Source organism: Hesperophylax consimilis, chromosome 9 (assembly GCF_061612785.1).
Source record: "Hesperophylax consimilis isolate HC1 chromosome 9, BYU_Hcon_1.0, whole genome shotgun sequence".
Classification (NCBI taxonomy): domain Eukaryota; kingdom Metazoa; phylum Arthropoda; class Insecta; order Trichoptera; family Limnephilidae; genus Hesperophylax; species Hesperophylax consimilis.
This window is the reverse complement of record NC_142844.1, coordinates 29,229,670-29,248,937: the sequence shown is the minus strand read 5'-3', so window position 1 is coordinate 29,248,937 and position 19,268 is coordinate 29,229,670. Positions and strand designations below refer to the sequence as shown.

The 19,268-nt window shown below is 35.1% G+C and overlaps 1 protein-coding gene across 1 annotated transcript; it reads left to right on the top strand.

The window, feature by feature from the left end:
* Nucleotides 1–1,092: 1,092 nt before the first annotated feature.
* On the top strand, nucleotides 1,093–18,741 carry Sec6 (Exocyst complex component Sec6). Its single transcript, XM_089635407.1, has 11 exons — nucleotides 1,093–1,245; nucleotides 1,390–1,538; nucleotides 3,925–4,120; nucleotides 7,224–7,478; nucleotides 8,288–8,569; nucleotides 10,911–11,093; nucleotides 13,400–13,558; nucleotides 13,772–13,879; nucleotides 15,259–15,438; nucleotides 16,338–16,730; nucleotides 17,260–18,741. The coding sequence occupies exons 1-11, from the start codon at nucleotides 1,162–1,164 to the stop codon at nucleotides 17,506–17,508; spliced, it is 2,238 nt and encodes a 745-aa protein (XP_089491533.1). The 5' UTR covers nucleotides 1,093–1,161; the 3' UTR covers nucleotides 17,509–18,741.
* The last annotated feature ends 527 nt before the right edge of the window (nucleotides 18,742–19,268 follow it).

Below are 19,268 nucleotides of genomic sequence, written 5' to 3'. Positions count from 1 at the left end.
GCACAGCAAAATATTCAAGGATAGAGGAAACTTCAAAAAACTGGCGCGACTACAATATAATTTTACCTCTGAGCCTTTTACCCCATTTATCACCCCAAAATATTATTTAAAAATAAAAGCGCTTGACATGTCAAAACGTTTTGGTTTTTATTTTTTATTTCAGACAATATAGATAACACAGAAACAATAAATACTGGAATATGTAAGCATATTTTAATCTTCTGGTATTCTTCTGGCAGAAGAAACCACACTTCTGGGAAGTCGCTACTCTCTGAAATAGATATATTTATTACATTAAATAGAGATTTGATGTCAGGAAGATTGAATAATTTCTTAATGACACATAATAATAATAACGCATATTATTATCCCGGAACCGACTTTCCCAGAGCTTACGTGGGTCGGATAATTATATCCAGTAGAATATTTGTCACTGCAGCCTTTTACACACAGGAGTTACGAACTTTATCGGGAGACATTTTTACAACAGCGGATAATTCAAAATATTTACATTCACGATTACGTTTTGACTACAATCAACATAAATAAACTATGACAAATAATGGCGTAAATATTGTTTCCAGGAAGTAAAGCTCGATGCCTTTTTTCTATTACATGTCTGCAGGGAGGTAATTTTTAAAATTAGTTTGTAAAATAGACTTAAATTCCGCAGCTTACAAATCCTCGTGGATTGAATTTAAAAACGGTTCAAAACGACAATACTAATAAATAAATTATTTTTCTTTGGTATCGCTGGTTAATTTGCCTTTGGGTTAATTAATATAATATAATAATGTTAGTTTAATTTCAATAGCAAATTTTACTTCATTATTACTGTTTCAATAAGTTATAATGTATATCATAAATATGCTAGTAAAAGCCCGTATAAAATATTAAAATTAATAATAATGATTGTATTTATGTATATTATGCAGAAATTCAAATGTGCACATTTTTTCAAACAATATTGTGTGCATACTTTTTATAAGGTAGAGAAAAACATTATTATTTATTATTACTGGCAGCACTGGACTGACTGGACAACGGGCGTAAAGCGTAAACGTCAGTTTGACATAATTCTCAACAAAACTGTACTACGAACTCCCACAAATTAAGTTAATGTTTTATAAAAGTAGGAATAAAACTAAATAATCGACAAACATGGATGAAATAGAGAAAGAAGCTCAAGAAGCTGCTTTAAAAATGGTTGTCAACATGATGCAAAGGCCAGGACAACTAGAAAAGGTAACTTTAAAATCTGTCTTGTTATGGTGTTGGGCAATCAATAATTTTTTAACCTACCAATACAATAGTGTTAGTTTTTATAAAGAATTAAGTATTATTGGGTTTTGATTACTTGGAATATAATGTTACCGTTGTATTTATTAGATTGAACAATATAAGCGAAGAATTTCGCATAAAAAGGCATCAGTGGAAGCACAGCTAAAGTCAGCGATGCAAAGTCAATTGGATGGTGTAAGAGTTGGACTAAATCACCTCCGGGAGTGTCTGGATGATATTCAAGATGTCAGCTTAAGGTATGTTTGTTGTAAGCCATTCCAAATGAATGTACAGTATACTTTAGTAACGCCTTCTTGTTCCAATTGTTGGAAAGAGGGGCGTACCGAGAAATAGATAACGGGTACTGTGTTTTTAGCCGGTTTCAGTAGCTTGTTGATATTGCAGTGATATAGAACATTATAATTTGGATAAAAAAGTAATAATAGGGCCTTTGCCAGTGCACTCACCCAAATTCTCAACTATTGATGCAACAAAAATATTGAGTGTTTATACTATAATATAAGTTTAGGTAAACTCACAAGTATTTAAATTAACTATTAAAATGACTGCACCTCAACACAGGCTAGCCTAGTGAGGCAGGTTATGAGAAACCTCAACTTTATGTAATTGTTATGTATTCTATCTATTGACATGTTTATAGTTATTATTATAGCTTAAGAATCTATATTTAAAAAATAATATGTTGATAAAACTCTATATCACTACGATTTTGAAGAAATCAGTAAATTTCTACTTAAGACTACCATTTTTAATACGCATTTAAAAAAAATCAAACGTTTGATCCAACTTAATGACAATAAACATCAAATTTTTGCATTTACGACTATGGAAAATCGTGTTATTTAATAGCTATTTCCTTCAATTCAAAATTAACACGCTGAACGCCATTGTGGAAATGAAGAAACATTACCATTTTAAATTTGAAAAAAAAAATACTCAGATGGCATCGGCGACCATCAAAACGTATTTTTTTTTTTTGACCAAAATTTTCCATGAAAATCAAGAATATTAACTGCGGTCACCGGTGACCGTCATGACGCTATGGGAGAAAAATGACGATTTTAGTTATGAGGTCACCGGTGACCTACATGGCGTTCAACGTGTTAATATTGTACAGCTTTATTATGGCGGCCAACTTTATCCTATAACTAGTAATAAAATACATTTTTAGGACTTTCTTATCTTTTTTAATTATCCAAACTAGGAATCTATTTTGCAAAAAAAGGTTAGGTTTTTATGTTCTTAGTCTGGTTTTCTTAAAAATAAATATTAATTTTGGTAATTATGCATATTATGTGTGGTAGTCTTAAGTAAAAAATTACCACTAAATTCATCATCTGTGTTTATTAGGAGGCTTTAGATTGTTTAAGCCAGCCTGGCCATCAATTGATTACAACAGTCGGTATACAAAAAGCTGTAATTAAGCAGGGCGTTTTGGCTGTCACTGAGCTTTGGTTAAATTTTAATATACACAACTCATAATGTTGTACATTATGCAAACTTACTGGCTTATTGATGAACGGAGGCAGACTAACGAAGCTCGTAGAATTGAAAGACGTATTCACAATCAATTGAATCTGTTGGAGCTTGGAGAAACGAAATTCAGAAAGCTGTTCAGAATATCACGAGTTATGTCTTTTGACCTCATTGATCAATTAACTCCCTTTTTAATGTAAAAAATACATGCGAACTGCCCATGCATATTTAAGTGAGTGTATTTCATTTCGACATTGTCAATTTATTCATAGTCGTTGACATATATTAATTTGACGTTTGATGTTGAGGAATGTCGATCCATAGACAATTCCCATCAGTGTAGCCGTCGTAAGGCGATTTCTTATTTATATTTTGGTCAATATCGGTTTGGCTATCGACACGCCTAATAAGCACAACTGAGCTCGGGAAATCGATATAAAATCGGTAGAACCCTCAACACTGTGAGAAAGGAACCAACCGTTATAGTCACGGCATTAAGACTTATTGAAAGAGAAGAAAAGAGGGACCTTCTTGCAATTCAGGTAATATAGAAATAACCAGTGATAAAATTATTGGCAATTATGAACTGAGCTCGGGAAATCGATATAAAATCGTCTTCACTTAAGCCTATCGATCATAAGTTATCAATTTTTCCGTTCTAGACCCTCTCAGAAAATTCTCATTTCTGAGCACAAACTGCCTCCTGTTTCATGTTATGTTTTAGTTTTAATATTCGTAGTCCGTAAATAAATAAATAAATAAATAAATTCGTGTTTTGTCCTGTCCTACTGTTATTGTTATTCTAAGTTTTGTCATCACTTTGTATAAACAGTGTATTTAGTGTTATAATATTAGATCTGTATTGGGTAAGGCACACTGTAGGAATAATTTTAAGAACCATTAATACTGAATTACCATTTTTTTTTAAAGTTTGTTATACGAGTAGTTAAGCGCACTTGAAGTGAAATGACACTAAACTGCGCTATATAAATTCCATGTTATTATTATTATTATTATCGATGTGCTAAAGTTTCAATACGTCTGTTACAGTTTCTAGGTTAATGAATTCAACGAATAATGGTTTCTTACTAAATTCTTCAGAAGTGTTCAACCAGTTTCTAGCTTACTCATTACGTAATGTTCTAGGTTAAATTCCTTGGAGGTATCCCTGAGCACGGTGGCTCCGCTGTGCGGGTCCCTGCAGGCCGTGCGTGAGGAGAACATGCGCCACTCCCAGTACGTGACGGCCATGGACAGTCTCAAGCACATCTTCACCGTGCCTGAAAGTGTTGAGAAAACTAAACAGTGGATCAGCGAGGGGAAATTATTGCATGCTCATCAGGTAATTAATATTATTATTTTACCGACTGCCGAATTAATGTGCTCCGTGATATGATTGCTTTTTGTCATATTATATCATAAATATAAGTAACGTGATTTTCTGTATACTGGCTTACGATAGATTATTTTTGGCTTGGATTACATTATTTACCTTACCCAACCTATTAAAATAATGCTAATGATTGTGTTTCTACTGTCGTGGTACGAACACTAATGGAGCACAAGAAAACACTTTTTTTTGTTAATTCATTTATTTCAATATAAGACAAGAAAAAGGGTCTAATTTCCCTTAGTATGTGTAGGTACTCAATTACCTATCAATTCGAGCAACACTACTCGTGATCTCCACAATCACTGAGTTCAGAAGAAGGTTCTCATTTGCCTTCGTCTGTAGGTACTTGACTACCTTTCAGTTCTTACAAGACTACGCAAGATACTGGGGATATCTCATATTTAAACTAAACATACAATGAAGACATTGACCTTGCTAGAAAAATTTCACACGCATTGCCTGGCGTGCGAATCACATATTTTTCTTAAACTAATATTTTAAATTTAGAGGACATTACATAAACAAGTGAAATATGTTTACATAAAATATATATTTATTTATTACGGTTCAGAAATATCAATATGCATTAGCGTTTCACTTGAAAAAGCATCCTTGTATCCAATCAACCGGGCTCCGGTTGGGACATATATGTAATAAATTTTGGGAGATTTTAAAAATAGACAAATAACTCTGGAGGTAGGTAGGTAGTTAAGGGTATGCAATGCAAATTTGTCAATGCAAACAAACATATAAACATAAATTTATAATGTGAAATTATTTTAATTCTAAAATTCGTAGCATTGTTGAAAGATATATGTGCGTTCGTAAATACCAGCCCATTAGATAAATTATTTTATTCTAAGAACTAGACCTTATTTCCCCAGATGTGGGGGGAAAAATATTATGTTTTTATGATAATCTCCAAGTAACAAATGGTGGGAAAATATGAATCTTATGACTAAATTGTTTGGAATAGGTATTGCCGCATTCTGGAATGAACATAATGTAATTTTGGTATAAAATGATTCTTTTTAGTGTCTTATCAAGATTTCAGTGATATATCAAATTCTGCTCAGAAATTATTTTTTGATAACTTTTAACCGAATATTATTTAGGTGATTTTAATATATCATAACCACTAGAGCATTAGGCGCCCACAAAGTGGGTAGATAGCTTTTATACTTGAACACCAGCACCCACAATGTGGGCGCATACTTTTTAAAATTAATTGGAATATATTTGAACCTTCTGTTAGCTGAGGTAATGTTTTCACTGATGATCATCTGTTGGCAGTAATACATTTCCATTGGAATTATCTAACAGTAGAAATGTCAACTCAGTTAGATTTATTTTTTGTCATGGCGGTGTGATGATTTATTCGATAATCCCGTTGATGTTGGGATCCAAATGATAATCTAGTCTCCTTCAACGGAAGCAATCTACCGAACAGGCCTTCCATTGATATGCTTGGTGTAACTATAAGTGACCAGCTCAGGTACGGGGGCTCCATTGAAGCCAGAGTAAAGTTGGCCTCTCAGAAGCTGGGCGTACTGTACAGGGCCCGCAGATACTTTAATAGTACACAACTGCTGACCCTGTACAAATCGCAAGTGCGCCCTACTGTCGAATATGGCAGCCATCTCTGGTCCGGAGCCCCTAAATACCTGAAAAAAACCCTCGACTCTGTGCAGAAACGGGCGGTCCGTTTGATAGATTCCCCAATCTTAACAAACGGACTGCAATCTTTAGAGCACAGGCGTCAGGTAGGTATGCTGTCCTTGTTCTATCGGTATTACAATGGAAGATGCTCTGAGGAACTAGCGTCATTGATCCCTTCGGCACCGGTGCGTAGTCGGGATACACGCCAAACGCGCGCCCAACATTTATACACGGTTGACATTTGTCACATGAGAACGGGTCGCTTCTACGATTCGTTCTTAAGTTCAACAGCTCGGCTGTGGAACGAACTGCCGGCCTCTGTGTTTCCTCCCTCCTACAACATGGGACTCTTCACCATGTTCACTCCTTCCTCTCCATAAAAAGACCCTCCACACAGTATCCCCAAAGATGACATAGGCCCTGAGGGAAATTATTTTCTTCTGGGCCTCCTGTGTGGAGTTAATATAAAAAAAATATATAAATAAATAAATTTTATGTAAATTCAGCTAAATATTTTATATCAATTTGCTTCTTATTGAAAGTTATTTCAAAGTCGTGGGTTGCTGTTTTCGGAGCGGCGTGTTTATCATTAAAATCATAATCTGTGCGGTTTTTAACATTAATTCAGTAAGAGTGATTCATAACAAAGAAACCGATATAATTTTTATTATTGTAGAATAATTTTAAGTATGCTTAATTACGATTGAAAAATGATATGTCTATGTGAAAAAAGACAAACAAACGTTTATGGCAAGTATTTTGTAAAATTAGTCATGTGTAATGTTAATATGTATACACATCATTTTAACCTTGTTTCTAGTTCTATTATGAACTGTTAAAACGTGCTCGCAAATTTCCTGTAATAAGTACAAGTTTGAACAATTTCTGTTTGTTTGTTTGTTAGCATACAAATTTCATGCGTTTGTGAATTTTTTTTTTTTTTATAAAACCTACTAAGAAATATTGGTAAATTCATTGGCTCCAATCAAGGGTTAGTATTTTATCTGTTTTCATATCAATATTAGAAAAAAATCCAAACCAATCATACAAAAAACTCCAGTGCACAAGGCTTTTTTTGGTAAATGTTTTGGTGCTCTGTGGATAAGCAAAGTGGTGCTCATTTAAATACAAGTTTACATACAAATTAGTAATACTATGTTCATTTTATTTGGTTCTTTATTGACATTTGCACAAAAACGGCTCTATACAAGTCATCCAAGTATTATTATTTAATAGCATCTATGTGTTCTTATTCAACAAAATATTTTTCTCAATTTTATTGTAGAACCGTTATCAAATTGACTAGCCTGAATGACTACTTTTTAACTATTCTATTTATGATAGCTTTAATTGCCTTTTTTCTTTACAAACATTTTTTTTCGCTTTTCTCCAGTGCCTGACAGACTTGGAGAACTCTCGAGACGATTTGTTGTATGAGCTCCACAAGCTGCCAAACCAGTCCAACCACGATAAGATAATGCTGAAGGCATACTTCGAAGACGTGGAAACCTTGTCCAACTTGCTGGACAAGCAGATCAGGCTTATACTCGGTAGAACCCTCAACACCGTGAGAAAGGAACCTACCGTTATAGTCACGGCATTAAGACTGATTGAAAGAGAAGAAAAGAGGGACCTTCTTGCAATTCAGGTAATATAGAAATAACCAGTGTCAAAATTATTAGCAATTATGAACAGTTGTAGCGAGAGGCATTTTGTAAATATTTCAATAAAGGGGACAAGTCTTTGAAATTAATGTCCATGTATTCACAACGTTTTCAACAAATTTTTTCACATGATTTTGTTTCAACTTTATGAATTATTCTAATGGGGTATTTCACAAACTACAAAAAACATTAAAAATGTTCGGAAGATATAAAGTTTCCAACTGCCTACAAAAACCGCCAATGTTTGGTATGACGGCTGACACCGTCGCTGGTTGTGTGACGTCAACGTCGCCAAATTCATGAACAAAAACGTATATGTCTTTTTGGCAGCAAATCAAAAATGCCACATTTTAAAACAACAGAAAATTTATTCATCATCTTAAAATAAAATAAAATAGCTTAAATTATTGTAACTTTTTTAGTGAATAAGAAAACAGTGAAAATACCTTCTTTTATAGATTACATTACTTCCATAAAATATTGATTTAATTGGCATTCATTATTATTATGTATAAATGGTTGAAAACATTGTCACTAATGAGAAGGACAGAAAATTTAATTTATTCAAACAAACTGAATAAATTTCGTATTTTTATTTACGTTTCATGTTTATTACCTGGCTAAACCCAAATTTCAACACGCTTTTATCTTATTGAAAAATAGGTAACATACAATAATTAAGGCAGTTTATCTTGCTGTTTAGGACGCTTACGATAAAAAATGCTATTTGAGCAAAACTGTCGGTTGCGATCTTTGGCTCGATATGTCCTTTGACAGTATTTTGTTTTTCCAGCAAGACAAACAGAGTGGTTTTATGCCACCGGGAAGGCCCAAAAACTGGCGTAAGAAGGCATTTGAAGTGTTAGAGCTATCGGTGGCGACTCGCATCGAAGGGACTCGAGTCGATGAGAGAGAAGACAACAAGATGTGGCTCGTGAGATACCTGGAGCTCACGCGCCAACTCATCCTGGAAGATTTGAGAGTTGTTAAGACTCTGTGCGTGCCTTGCTTTCCCCCTCATTACGATATTGTCAATCAGTATGTGCGGATGTACCATACATGCCTCTCTACCAGTGTAAGTTCAATATTCATTTTTTATTTTTTAAATTAGCTATGAACCACTAAACAGGTAATCCTAAAATTTTCTATCTATGCTGATTTGAAAGACAACTGATGTTGCCAATTTACGTAATACCTTTCAACTCCTAGGCCCCAGACAGGCCATTGAATTATTTGTGTGCGAGAAACAATTTTGATATTTAAAAGCTTTAAATAACCTCTAGCGGATATTCTAGCATCTCAACCACACTTGAAACAATATCATGGTATTTTGAATCTTAAAAAAGAATTTTTTAAAGAAAGACAATCATTCCCAGGTTACGAATAACCTGTCAATATTTGAAAATCTCCTACTACCACCACAGTAAGCGGAAAATGTTGCTTGTGTCGTGATGAAGGACTTAGCCAGCCGAGGAAACACACTGCGCCTGGGTGGGACCCAGACGCGATGCCAACTCAGCCACTGACTAGTCAAATATGACATATTTATTTTATTTCTGAAAAAGTTTGTCACCATTGTGTCACCAAATGTATCTATATGTTATATTACTATATTTATTAAGAGGAAACCATTGGATTATTTTATTTTCATTCTGAAGAACACACTTTCTAGCTTTCTGAAAATATAATAAAACCTAAAAATATCTTTTGGTTTCTTTATTTAACATTTCTTAATACAAAATAAGTTGATAAAAATCATTCCTCTGAATATAAGTAGTTATTTTGGGGAAACTACTTATGCCATACACGGTGTCCGGAAACTTGTAGTACAAGCGGGAAACTGGTTAATCTAGATACACCATAAAGAGAACCCAAAACCACTTTTTCCTTTTTTTCGGCAATTAAAAGGTTAAATCTTTTTTTGAGAATGATCTACGATTCAATAATACATTAAACAGCTGATAATAACCCCCTTGACCAAAATTGACCTAAAAAATTCCATCTTTGAACTCGATTTACTCGAAAACGAAAGCTCAAATCAAAAAAGTTATACCACGAACTAAAACATCCAAATATGAGCACCACGAGTTCCCTGACATGTGTATACGTAAAATTTTGATAAATAAAAGAACACAATATTTGGTATCACAGTTCAATTTACAAAAACATCGTTTTGATCAGATCAGATAGTTATACTACACATTCGCCTTATTCCTTTGGTTCTTCATCTGCCAGTTCCTTGGTATGTCAGTAGGACTGCAATATGAAAAGCAACAGGAAACCATCACATTAGACTCCCTAGTATGTAATATCACACACTCGCCTTATTCCTTTGGTTCTTCATCTGCCAGTTCCTCGGTATGTCAGTGGGACTGCAATATGAAAAGCAACAGGAAACCATCACATTAGACTCCCTAGTATGTAATACCACACACTCGCCTTATTCCTTTGGTTCTTCATCTGCCAGTTCCTCGGTATGTCAGTGGGACTGCAATATGAAAAGCAACAGGAAACCATCACATTAGACTCCCTAGTATGTAATACCACACACTCGCCTTATTCCTTTGGTTCTTCATCTGCCAGTTCCTCGGTATGTCAGTGGGACTGCAATATGAAAAGCAACAGGAAACCATCACATTAGACTCCCTAGTATGTAATACCACACACTCGCCTTATTCCTTTGGTTCTTCATCTGCCAGTTCCTCGGTATGTCAGTGGGACTGCAATATGAAAAGCAACAGGAAACCATCACATTAGACTCCCTAGTATGTAATACCACACACTCGCCTTATTCCTTTGGTTCTTCATCTGCCAGTTCCTCGGTATGTCAGTGGGACTGCAATATGGAAAGCAACAGGAAACCATCACATTAGACTCCCTAGTATGTAATACCACACACTCGCCTTATTCCTTTGGTTCTTCATCTGCCAGTTCCTCGGTATGTCAGTGGGACTGCAATATGGAAAGCAACAGGAAACCATCACATTAGACTCCCTAGTATGTAATACCACACACTCGCCTTATTCCTTTGGTTCTTCATCTGCCAGTTCCTCGGTATGTCAGTGGGACTGCAATATGGAAAGCAACAGGAAACCATCACATTAGACTCCCTAGTATGTAATACCACACACTCGCCTTATTCCTTTGGTTCTTCATCTGCCAGTTCCTCGGTATGTCAGTGGGACTGCAATATGGAAAGCAACAGGAAACCATCACATTAGACTCCCTAGTATGTAATACCACACACTCGCCTTATTCCTTTGGTTCTTCATCTGCCAGTTCCTCGGTATGTCAGTGGGACTGCAATATGGAAAGCAACAGGAAACCATCACATTTAGACTCCCTAGTAATCATTATAGCAGAAAATATTGACCAGATGACAAGACGAATAATATTTGTATTGTATTTTTTTATAGTTACAAGAGCTGGTGTCCAGTGGAATTGAAGGTAATGAATATGTGTCATTACTATCATGGATATTAAATACATATCCTGGCCCTGATTTGATGCAGAATTCCGAGTTGAACATTGACCTGTCTGGTTTTCAGCCTCTACTCAGTGATAAAACTTTAAACGAGATGCAGGATCAGTACCTTCAGGTGATTCATTTTGTCTGTTATTTTCTGTTTTGCATTTCTTCTCTCTGTAAATTTGTTTGTGCGTTCCGATTCGGGTTCAAGATTTTTAAATTTTTTATGTGACACCCACAAGAGCGCCCCCGTCTGTACAGTGTAAACAGAGGGAACTATGTCTCCACCGGCAGCGTTGTGAGGCGGGTTAAGGTAAGGGCTGTGAGAAGGGATTTATTAATGCGGGTCTTGAAGAGGCCCGGATTATATGAAGGAGGATAAACAGATGTCGGTAGATCTTTTCACATACAATCCTAACACAAAAACGAGTTGAAGATTTTTATTGGAAATGTCATATCGTGGTATTTATTTGGACTTACTTGCATTTTTTTCATTATCTCAATTTTATTTTAAAAATATTAACATTATTTTATTATTAATAGAAGCAACATTGTTGTGCGATTTATAATTTAAAAAATAATTACTGCCATCTGTTGACACTATTTGAGGCATTTGCAAAATGAAAATTGTCATTACGCTTGCAAAAAAGAGATATGTGCCAGATTTCAGCAAAATTTTTTTTACACCAAAAATTTTACAAAAATCACGGATTTGGGCCAGTTTTCGGCTTTGTGCATAGTTTAACCGTTATTGAACAAAACTCACTCAAAAGTTGTTTGTTGAGGCATCTGAATACAAAGCTGGGAAGTTATTTGCTTCTCCTGTAAAATTAGGCAAAACTCACATAGCCGGTCTTGCAAGTGCAACAATGAAATATCAAACTCACATAGCCGGTCTTGCAAGTGCAGCAATGAAATATCAAACTCACATAGCCGGTCTTGCAAGTGCAGCAATGAAATATCAAACTCACATAGCCGGTCTTGCAAGTGCAACAATGAAATATCAAACTCACATAGCCGGTCTTGCAAGTGCAACAATGAAATATCAAACTCACATAGCCGGTCTTGCAAGTGCAACAATGAAATATCAAACTCACATAGCCGGTCTTGCAAGTGCAACAATGAAATATCAAACTCACATAGCCGGTCTTGCAAGTGCAACAATGAAATATCAAACTCACATAGCCGGTCTTGCAAGTGCAGCAATGAAATATCAAACTCACATAGCCGGTCTTGCAAGTGCAGCAATGAAATATCAAACTCACATAGCCGGTCTTGCAAGTGCAACAATGAAATATCAAACTCACATAGCCCTCTTGCAAGTGCAACAATGAAATATCAAACTCACATAGCCGGTCTTGCAAGTGCAACAATGAAATATCAAACTCACATAGCCGGTCTTGCAAGTGCAACAATGAAATATCAAACTCACATAGCCGGTCTTGCAAGTGCAACAATGAAATATCAAACTCACATAGCCAGTCTTGCAAGTGCAACAATGAAATATCAAACTCACATAGCCGGTCTTGCAAGTGCAACAATGAAATATCAAACTCACATAGCCGGTCTTGCAAGTGCAACAATGAAATATCAAACTCACATAGCCGGTCTTGCAAGTGCAACAATGAAATATCAAACTCACATAGCCGGTCTTGCAAGTGCAGCAATGAAATATCAAACTCACATAGCCGGTCTTGCAAGTGCAACAATGAAATATCAAACTCACATAGCCAGTCTTGCAAGTGCAACAATGAAATATCAAACTCACATAGCCGGTCTTGCAAGTGCAACAATGAAATATCAAACTCACATAGCCGGTCTTGCAAGTGCAACAATGAAATATCAAACTCACTAGCTGGTCTTGCAAGTGCAACAATGAAATATCAAACTCACATAGCCGGTCTTGCAAGTGCAACAATGAAATATCAAATATGCAGAGGCGGCTCTAGGGGTCCAGAAGCAGAAGGTCACTTAAAAAAAAATATTTTTGACTAATTTTTAATTAATATGCCAATGAATTTGTATGTATCTCATCAATTCAACTAAAATTAAACTTTGATATTGCTAAACATTATTTATAATTTTCATTAATAAACACGTAACCTTAGCAATTTGCAACTTCGTATGGTCAGTAATTAATTAGCTTCAATGAATTAGGTTCCATCACCACTCTGGAGTCGCCTCGGTTACTTTCCAATGCCATTAGGGCTGCCTAGCTATCGAGCATATGCCTATGTTCTTATTCCTGTACCCGATATCTATGTTCTCCTGTGCACAAGCTAAGATGGCCTCCATCTCAGCTTGATATACAGTGCAATATGTTCCTAGAGGAATACTAATTTCCCTGTTGGAACCCTATAAACAGACCCCGGCCCCTGTTCCCTCCCTCTATGAGTATAAGATTGTACTAATTATTGATATTCTTTCCGTATGCAGCGTATGGAGAAAAACTGTATGGAGTGGATGGAGAAGACTCTAGTTTCTGAGCAGACGGAGTGGGTGGCCGGGGGCCCCCCCGAGCAGGAACCCCACACCTCTGCCTTCCACACTCACGCCCCCATCATCGTGTTTCAGATGATAGACCAGAACCTACAGGTATGTACATTGTCCTTGGCTTACTATTGTTTACTTTATCTATGGTTTGAACTAAGTTGTTGCTGTGTGGTTGAACCCTGGTGTTTAAATTTGGAACTAAAAGTTAAAAAAATATTAGTAATAATCTTTATTCTTAAATCTTTTTCGAACCACCCTTTACATCATTAGATAATAAGTAAATCATTTAAAAGGTCTGTTTTAATTTGATTTTAGGTGACTACAACAATAAGCAAGCAACTGACTTGTAAAGCTTTGCTGATGAGTATCGATCAAGTTACAAGATATGGCCAAATGTATCGGGCGGCTATTATTGAATTTAAGGTAAGTTCTTTTTATTATTTTCTCTATTATTGTTGATCTTTACCAACAGAGCAAAAGAACCAATAATTTTCCTAAGAGCCGTTTGCTAATAGGTATGCGCATGGTCAAATAGTGTCAAGTAACATAAGTTGATGTGGTGCCGTCGATTTTGGCAAACAAAATAATGTTCTTCAACAACAGGCAATCATTATTGTCCAAAAACATTGAAAGATTGATTATTGCTTACTGAGTATTTCAAAGACGGAATTTGAACAATTCATCAAAATTTCAACGTTAATTTTCAAGTTCCGTTATTATATCATTATGGGCCGGTTGCTTTACAGAACTTGAATTGAACTGAAAAATTATCTTTGAAATTTGATGAATTGTTCAAATTCTGTGAAACAACACGTTTTCAATCACAACAAAAGAAAAAAACTAAAATAATCTAGAACATAAAATGATTATTCAATTAGCTTCTAAACCTCATTGTAATATGTAATAATTGAAGAAGATAATACCAACAACGAAAACATGAAACAGATATCGGGACTGGTTGCGACCTTTTAATTTCTGTGTCTATATTTTTTTCATATTTTCATTGAGACTTGTTGATATCAACTTCAAGACTGAAAATGGTTCTTGCTTAATTTTTCTGCTTTTTAGGAAGTATGTACTTACATAATATCTAAGGTTAGGGCTCCGTAGTAAGCCTTTAAAAAGAAGAAGGAGATGGTTTGAAAGAGAGATATGTAAATAGGAATGATAGAGGTAGCACGCTAATATTAAAAAACTATAATGATTGAGCAAAAATTGTGAAAATATTTAATAAAACACGACTCATTTTAAATGCAGCAAAAATCTCTTGACAAATTTCTAATTTGTTTTTAAAAATATACTGTGAATTTTTTTATCTCTAACATATTAAATAACAGAATAAAACTGTATTTAATAATTTTCGGAGAAAACTTTATTAGGGTATTTCATATAATTACCATTTCAGCTCCACAAATGTATAGATATTATGTATCTTAAAAAATAATATATTTTTTTTAGGAACTTAAAAATTAAAGTGACCAAGACCAATATCTTATTAATTTGTTGAAATTCGGAATGCGGGGGGGCTTAAAAGTAGAAGTTGGGGATTCCCGAAGAAGACATGGCACGATCAAGTGAATCAAATACATAAGTTGGGTCATGTCAAGAGTAGAATTAAGAATAACAGAATATTATGTATTTGTAAGACGATAGTGAATAAAGCAAGGAATGTGTGCTGAGTCAGTATGTATAATGAATTATTATTCAGTATCGACACAAAGTTGTGTGGCTGTCTATCTTCTTTGCCTAACCATGCTGAATAACATAGTGATGGTTAGTTAATGGTTAATTGTAACTTCCAGAACAAGCACTTTAAGGACCGCAGCCTGCTGCCCTACTTTACCCAACACATCATCACGGTGGTGAACAACTGCCGCCAGATGCAGGAGCTGGCCCGACAGACGGAGCGGAGGTACTGGTCCCGAGGAGAGCACGATGCCGGAGCCGAAGCCAAGGTGGAGGCGCTGCTCAACACATTCGAGGTATCATTATTATATACCTAACTAGCGCAGACCTGTTCAAAATTATAGGATATTATAATAGCTGAAAGTATTTGTTGAAAAAATAATTGCCTCAAACTTGAAAAACTACGACTTCTGTCAAAAATTTGTACAAAATAATAAACATTTAAAATTAATTAATGAAGGCACCTGCTTTATCGCTTAGTAGAAAATCTCAGTTATAGAGTTCATTGAACCCGAGTTACACATAGACACAGAGATACACCACCGAAATTATAATTATTTTATTGTTCTTACACCGAGAGTTCTATTTACTTCTGGCGGGAAACTACCATTCAGAATCCAAAAATTGCTTGAAATATTTATGTACTTTTAGCCGTGTTTAGTGACCAGCCTTTCCAACCTTCCCTTTCCCCCATCTCCATAATAATAATAACATGGAATTTATATAGCGCAGTTTAGTGTCATTTCACTTCAAGTGCGCTTAACTACTCGTATAACAAACTTTAAAAAAATGGTAATTCAGTGTTAATAGTTCTTAAAATTATTCCTACAGTGTGCCTTACCCAATACAGATCTAATATTATAACACTAAATACACTGTTTATACAAAGTGATGACAAAACTTAGAATAACAATAACAGTAGGACAGGACAAAACACGAATATTAAAACTAAAACATAACATAAAACAGGAGGCATCCCATTTGTATTATAATTTCTGTATTCATTTAAAAAAATTGTTCTTGTTTTGGGGAACTATGCTGGGGAAATAACCACATTTTGAAGTTTACATAATACAGATTGTTTGTCAACCCCACAAAACTTATTTCCCCTTAATGCGCAATATTACACATCACTCTTACTTTCCAATTTACTCTTATGTGTCTGTAGAGATAATTTGATTTGTTATTCTTCTAGGATCTGCGCAAGGAAGCTGTCAAATATTTATTAGAGGAGGCTTTCTTAGATCTGGATACTCACTTTGACGACTTATTCACCATAAAGTGGATGCAGTCTTCCATACCAGTAGACACCATCACCGTAACACTAGAAGACTACTTTCAAGACTACAATCACCTCACGTCTAAAAACTTTGAATATGTCATCACCGAAGCTCAAAATCTCGTCTGCAAAAAATACATCACAGCGATGTTGTCACGGCGGTTGACATTCAAAACCGTGGAAGAAAACCAGACTGCCGTTACAAAGATATTGAAAGAGAACGGCCAGATTAAGGCCTTTTTCTTAAGGATTGCACCGGAAGTTAGCAACATGGAGTGGCCTTTCGAAATCATCAATATGTTGGCTGAGGTATTTCCTTTCTATTTATTTTAACTTAGTTAGTTTTGAATTATGAGGAAAGTCCAAATTACCTGACTTTCGATCTATTGATATTGCAATTTATTCATTCACTGTCAAAATGTATATAAATTATATGTAATGCTGATTAATTATTAATTTATATTTCATACAAGATATTGAGTCAGTATTTTTATATAGCACTAAATAATTTGTTTCCGGTAGTTCTGAATTATTCGTCATTCTAGTTATTCAAACCTCTTACAACCCCGTTGAGCTAGGGTACATGAAACTCTTAAAAAATGTGAAAGCAAAGTGACTTCAATTTTGGCAAAAAAATTGAGTTTTTAACCTAAATTCAAGTCTATCCACATCATATTATGGACATTATTGATGCATTACATGCCATTATTTATGTGTTTTAAAAAACTATCAATGAGTATCGTATATGCCCATTATTTAAAATACTTAACATTTGTAGGAGGAATGTGGTTAATAGAAGGATAATCATAATATGTATGTCATTTTCTTTCTCTCTTAGGTTTTGAAATGTGAAGACACGGACATGTTGTCTTTAGATCTGCACAAACTGCACGACAAGTGCCCTGATATAACCGAGGACCACCTTATCCGGCTTCTGAGCCTTCGGGGAGATATCCCGCGCAACGAAATCAAGGAACGGGTCACCTACATCGTCAACACAAACAAAGGAAGCCGCCCGCCTCCGCAAAACAGCATTTTTAATCAAATTGTGTTCAACGATAGATTACTTTCACACTTTACATTATAATTTGTAATGCTTGCTAAACATTGTGTGGTAAATAAGGAACGATATTGGTTACGCAACCTTACCTTGACATATTCAGTTAACACAATGGCTAGTTTGCTAAAGTACTGGGTTTAATACTTTTCATTTTGGTTCACTATCGGAACGGTGATTATACCTTTACTGTTTTAATGTTTTCAATATCTTGTCACTGTTCAGAAAAAAGTCACCAAACCAGATCACACACTTTTGACATTCTGCAAATTTGTAAGCTAAAATATCTTATGTAAACATTAAATACGGTTTAAAAATTTATGTAACGAAAATTTCAAAGTTTTATAGAACAAATTAAATAAGATTATTTCTCTAACATTCAAATTTAGATATCTCAAAACTTGTGTTTGTGGGATGTTGACTTTTGCACGCACGGCGTCAATCTTTACCTTAGAATCAAAAGTGGTCAAATCCATCTCAGAAAAAGTAAAATAAATAAATGTGTTTCGGGATTAATGATGTAGTAATTTTTATTATGAAACACAGATGGCGGCATCACAGATGAATCAGGTGTCCAATTCTTGCACTATCATTGGTCAAAATGTATTTTACCACTTTTTGAAAGTTTTATCCTTTTTTAGGGATATAAGGATTTAAATATAAGGATTTTTCAACTTTCAAAGTTTTTGATAAGAGATGAAATTTCTGTAGATAATAAATATTTTTTTATATTTGTTTGTATTTGACCACTTCTAATTTTGATTGAGGTACAGAATTGTGTTAGTAAATATGTGCTTGATAGTTGAGGCATGGATTTGCAACTCTTGGCCATTTGTACACAGAGATAAAAGCGACTAGAGGTTTGTGTCCGTAGTAAACTTGTCACTCGTGAGTATCCACCATACTATTTTGCTAGTGTTCGTACACAATGCGACGCGTCTACAAAGGGTTTGACGTCAGTTATACGCTACTGAGAGGGCTGGTAGCACTCTACACTAGTTGCATACGCGTTTACCACACGTTTGACAGAAATGGTGTCAGCATGATTTGAATGTTAAATTTGTTTTGGAGGTGGGAAAATATCCACGTTTATGTAACTATAATTTATCGGAATATGTAAGAAAAATTTTTGCAGAGAAGACGAGCAATTAGTTTGGAAAAAAATTCAATTTGACATCATTCTCATGTAGTTCCTTGACGGCGACGAACGATCTACAACTCATATTTATTTCGTTGTATTTATGATTGAACCACTCATAAAAGGACCAGGCCCTAGACGAACCAAGAAACTACTCAATATGGACAGAAACTCGCTGAGGGAATTGGTAGGACTTCTAACAGGACACTGCCATCTCAGGAGACACATGCAGATATTGGTAGTGGAAAACACCAATAGATGCAGGAATGTGAAGAGGATGAAGAGACTCCAATTCACCTATGGTGCCAATGTCCTGCCCTGGTGGGAACTAGGCTCAGTTACCTGGGGAGACACACAGCATAACCAGAAGACATAGCCACATACCCAATGACAACCCTGGTGAACTTTATTAAAGGGACTGGATTGTTGTTAAAGGAATGAGGTAAAATGGGAGATAGCACAATGGGCCTATAAGTGCTCACGGGAACTACGTGTAAACCGTCTCTGCTTTAAAAAAAAAAAAATTTGAGTGAACCCAAAATCTATATCGTTTTTCATGCTTATAATAAAGATAAATAAGAACAATATTTTCTGCATTGCTAAAGTCTTATTTTTTATTTTTAAAGTCGGAGGCGGTTTACTTACGTTCCCC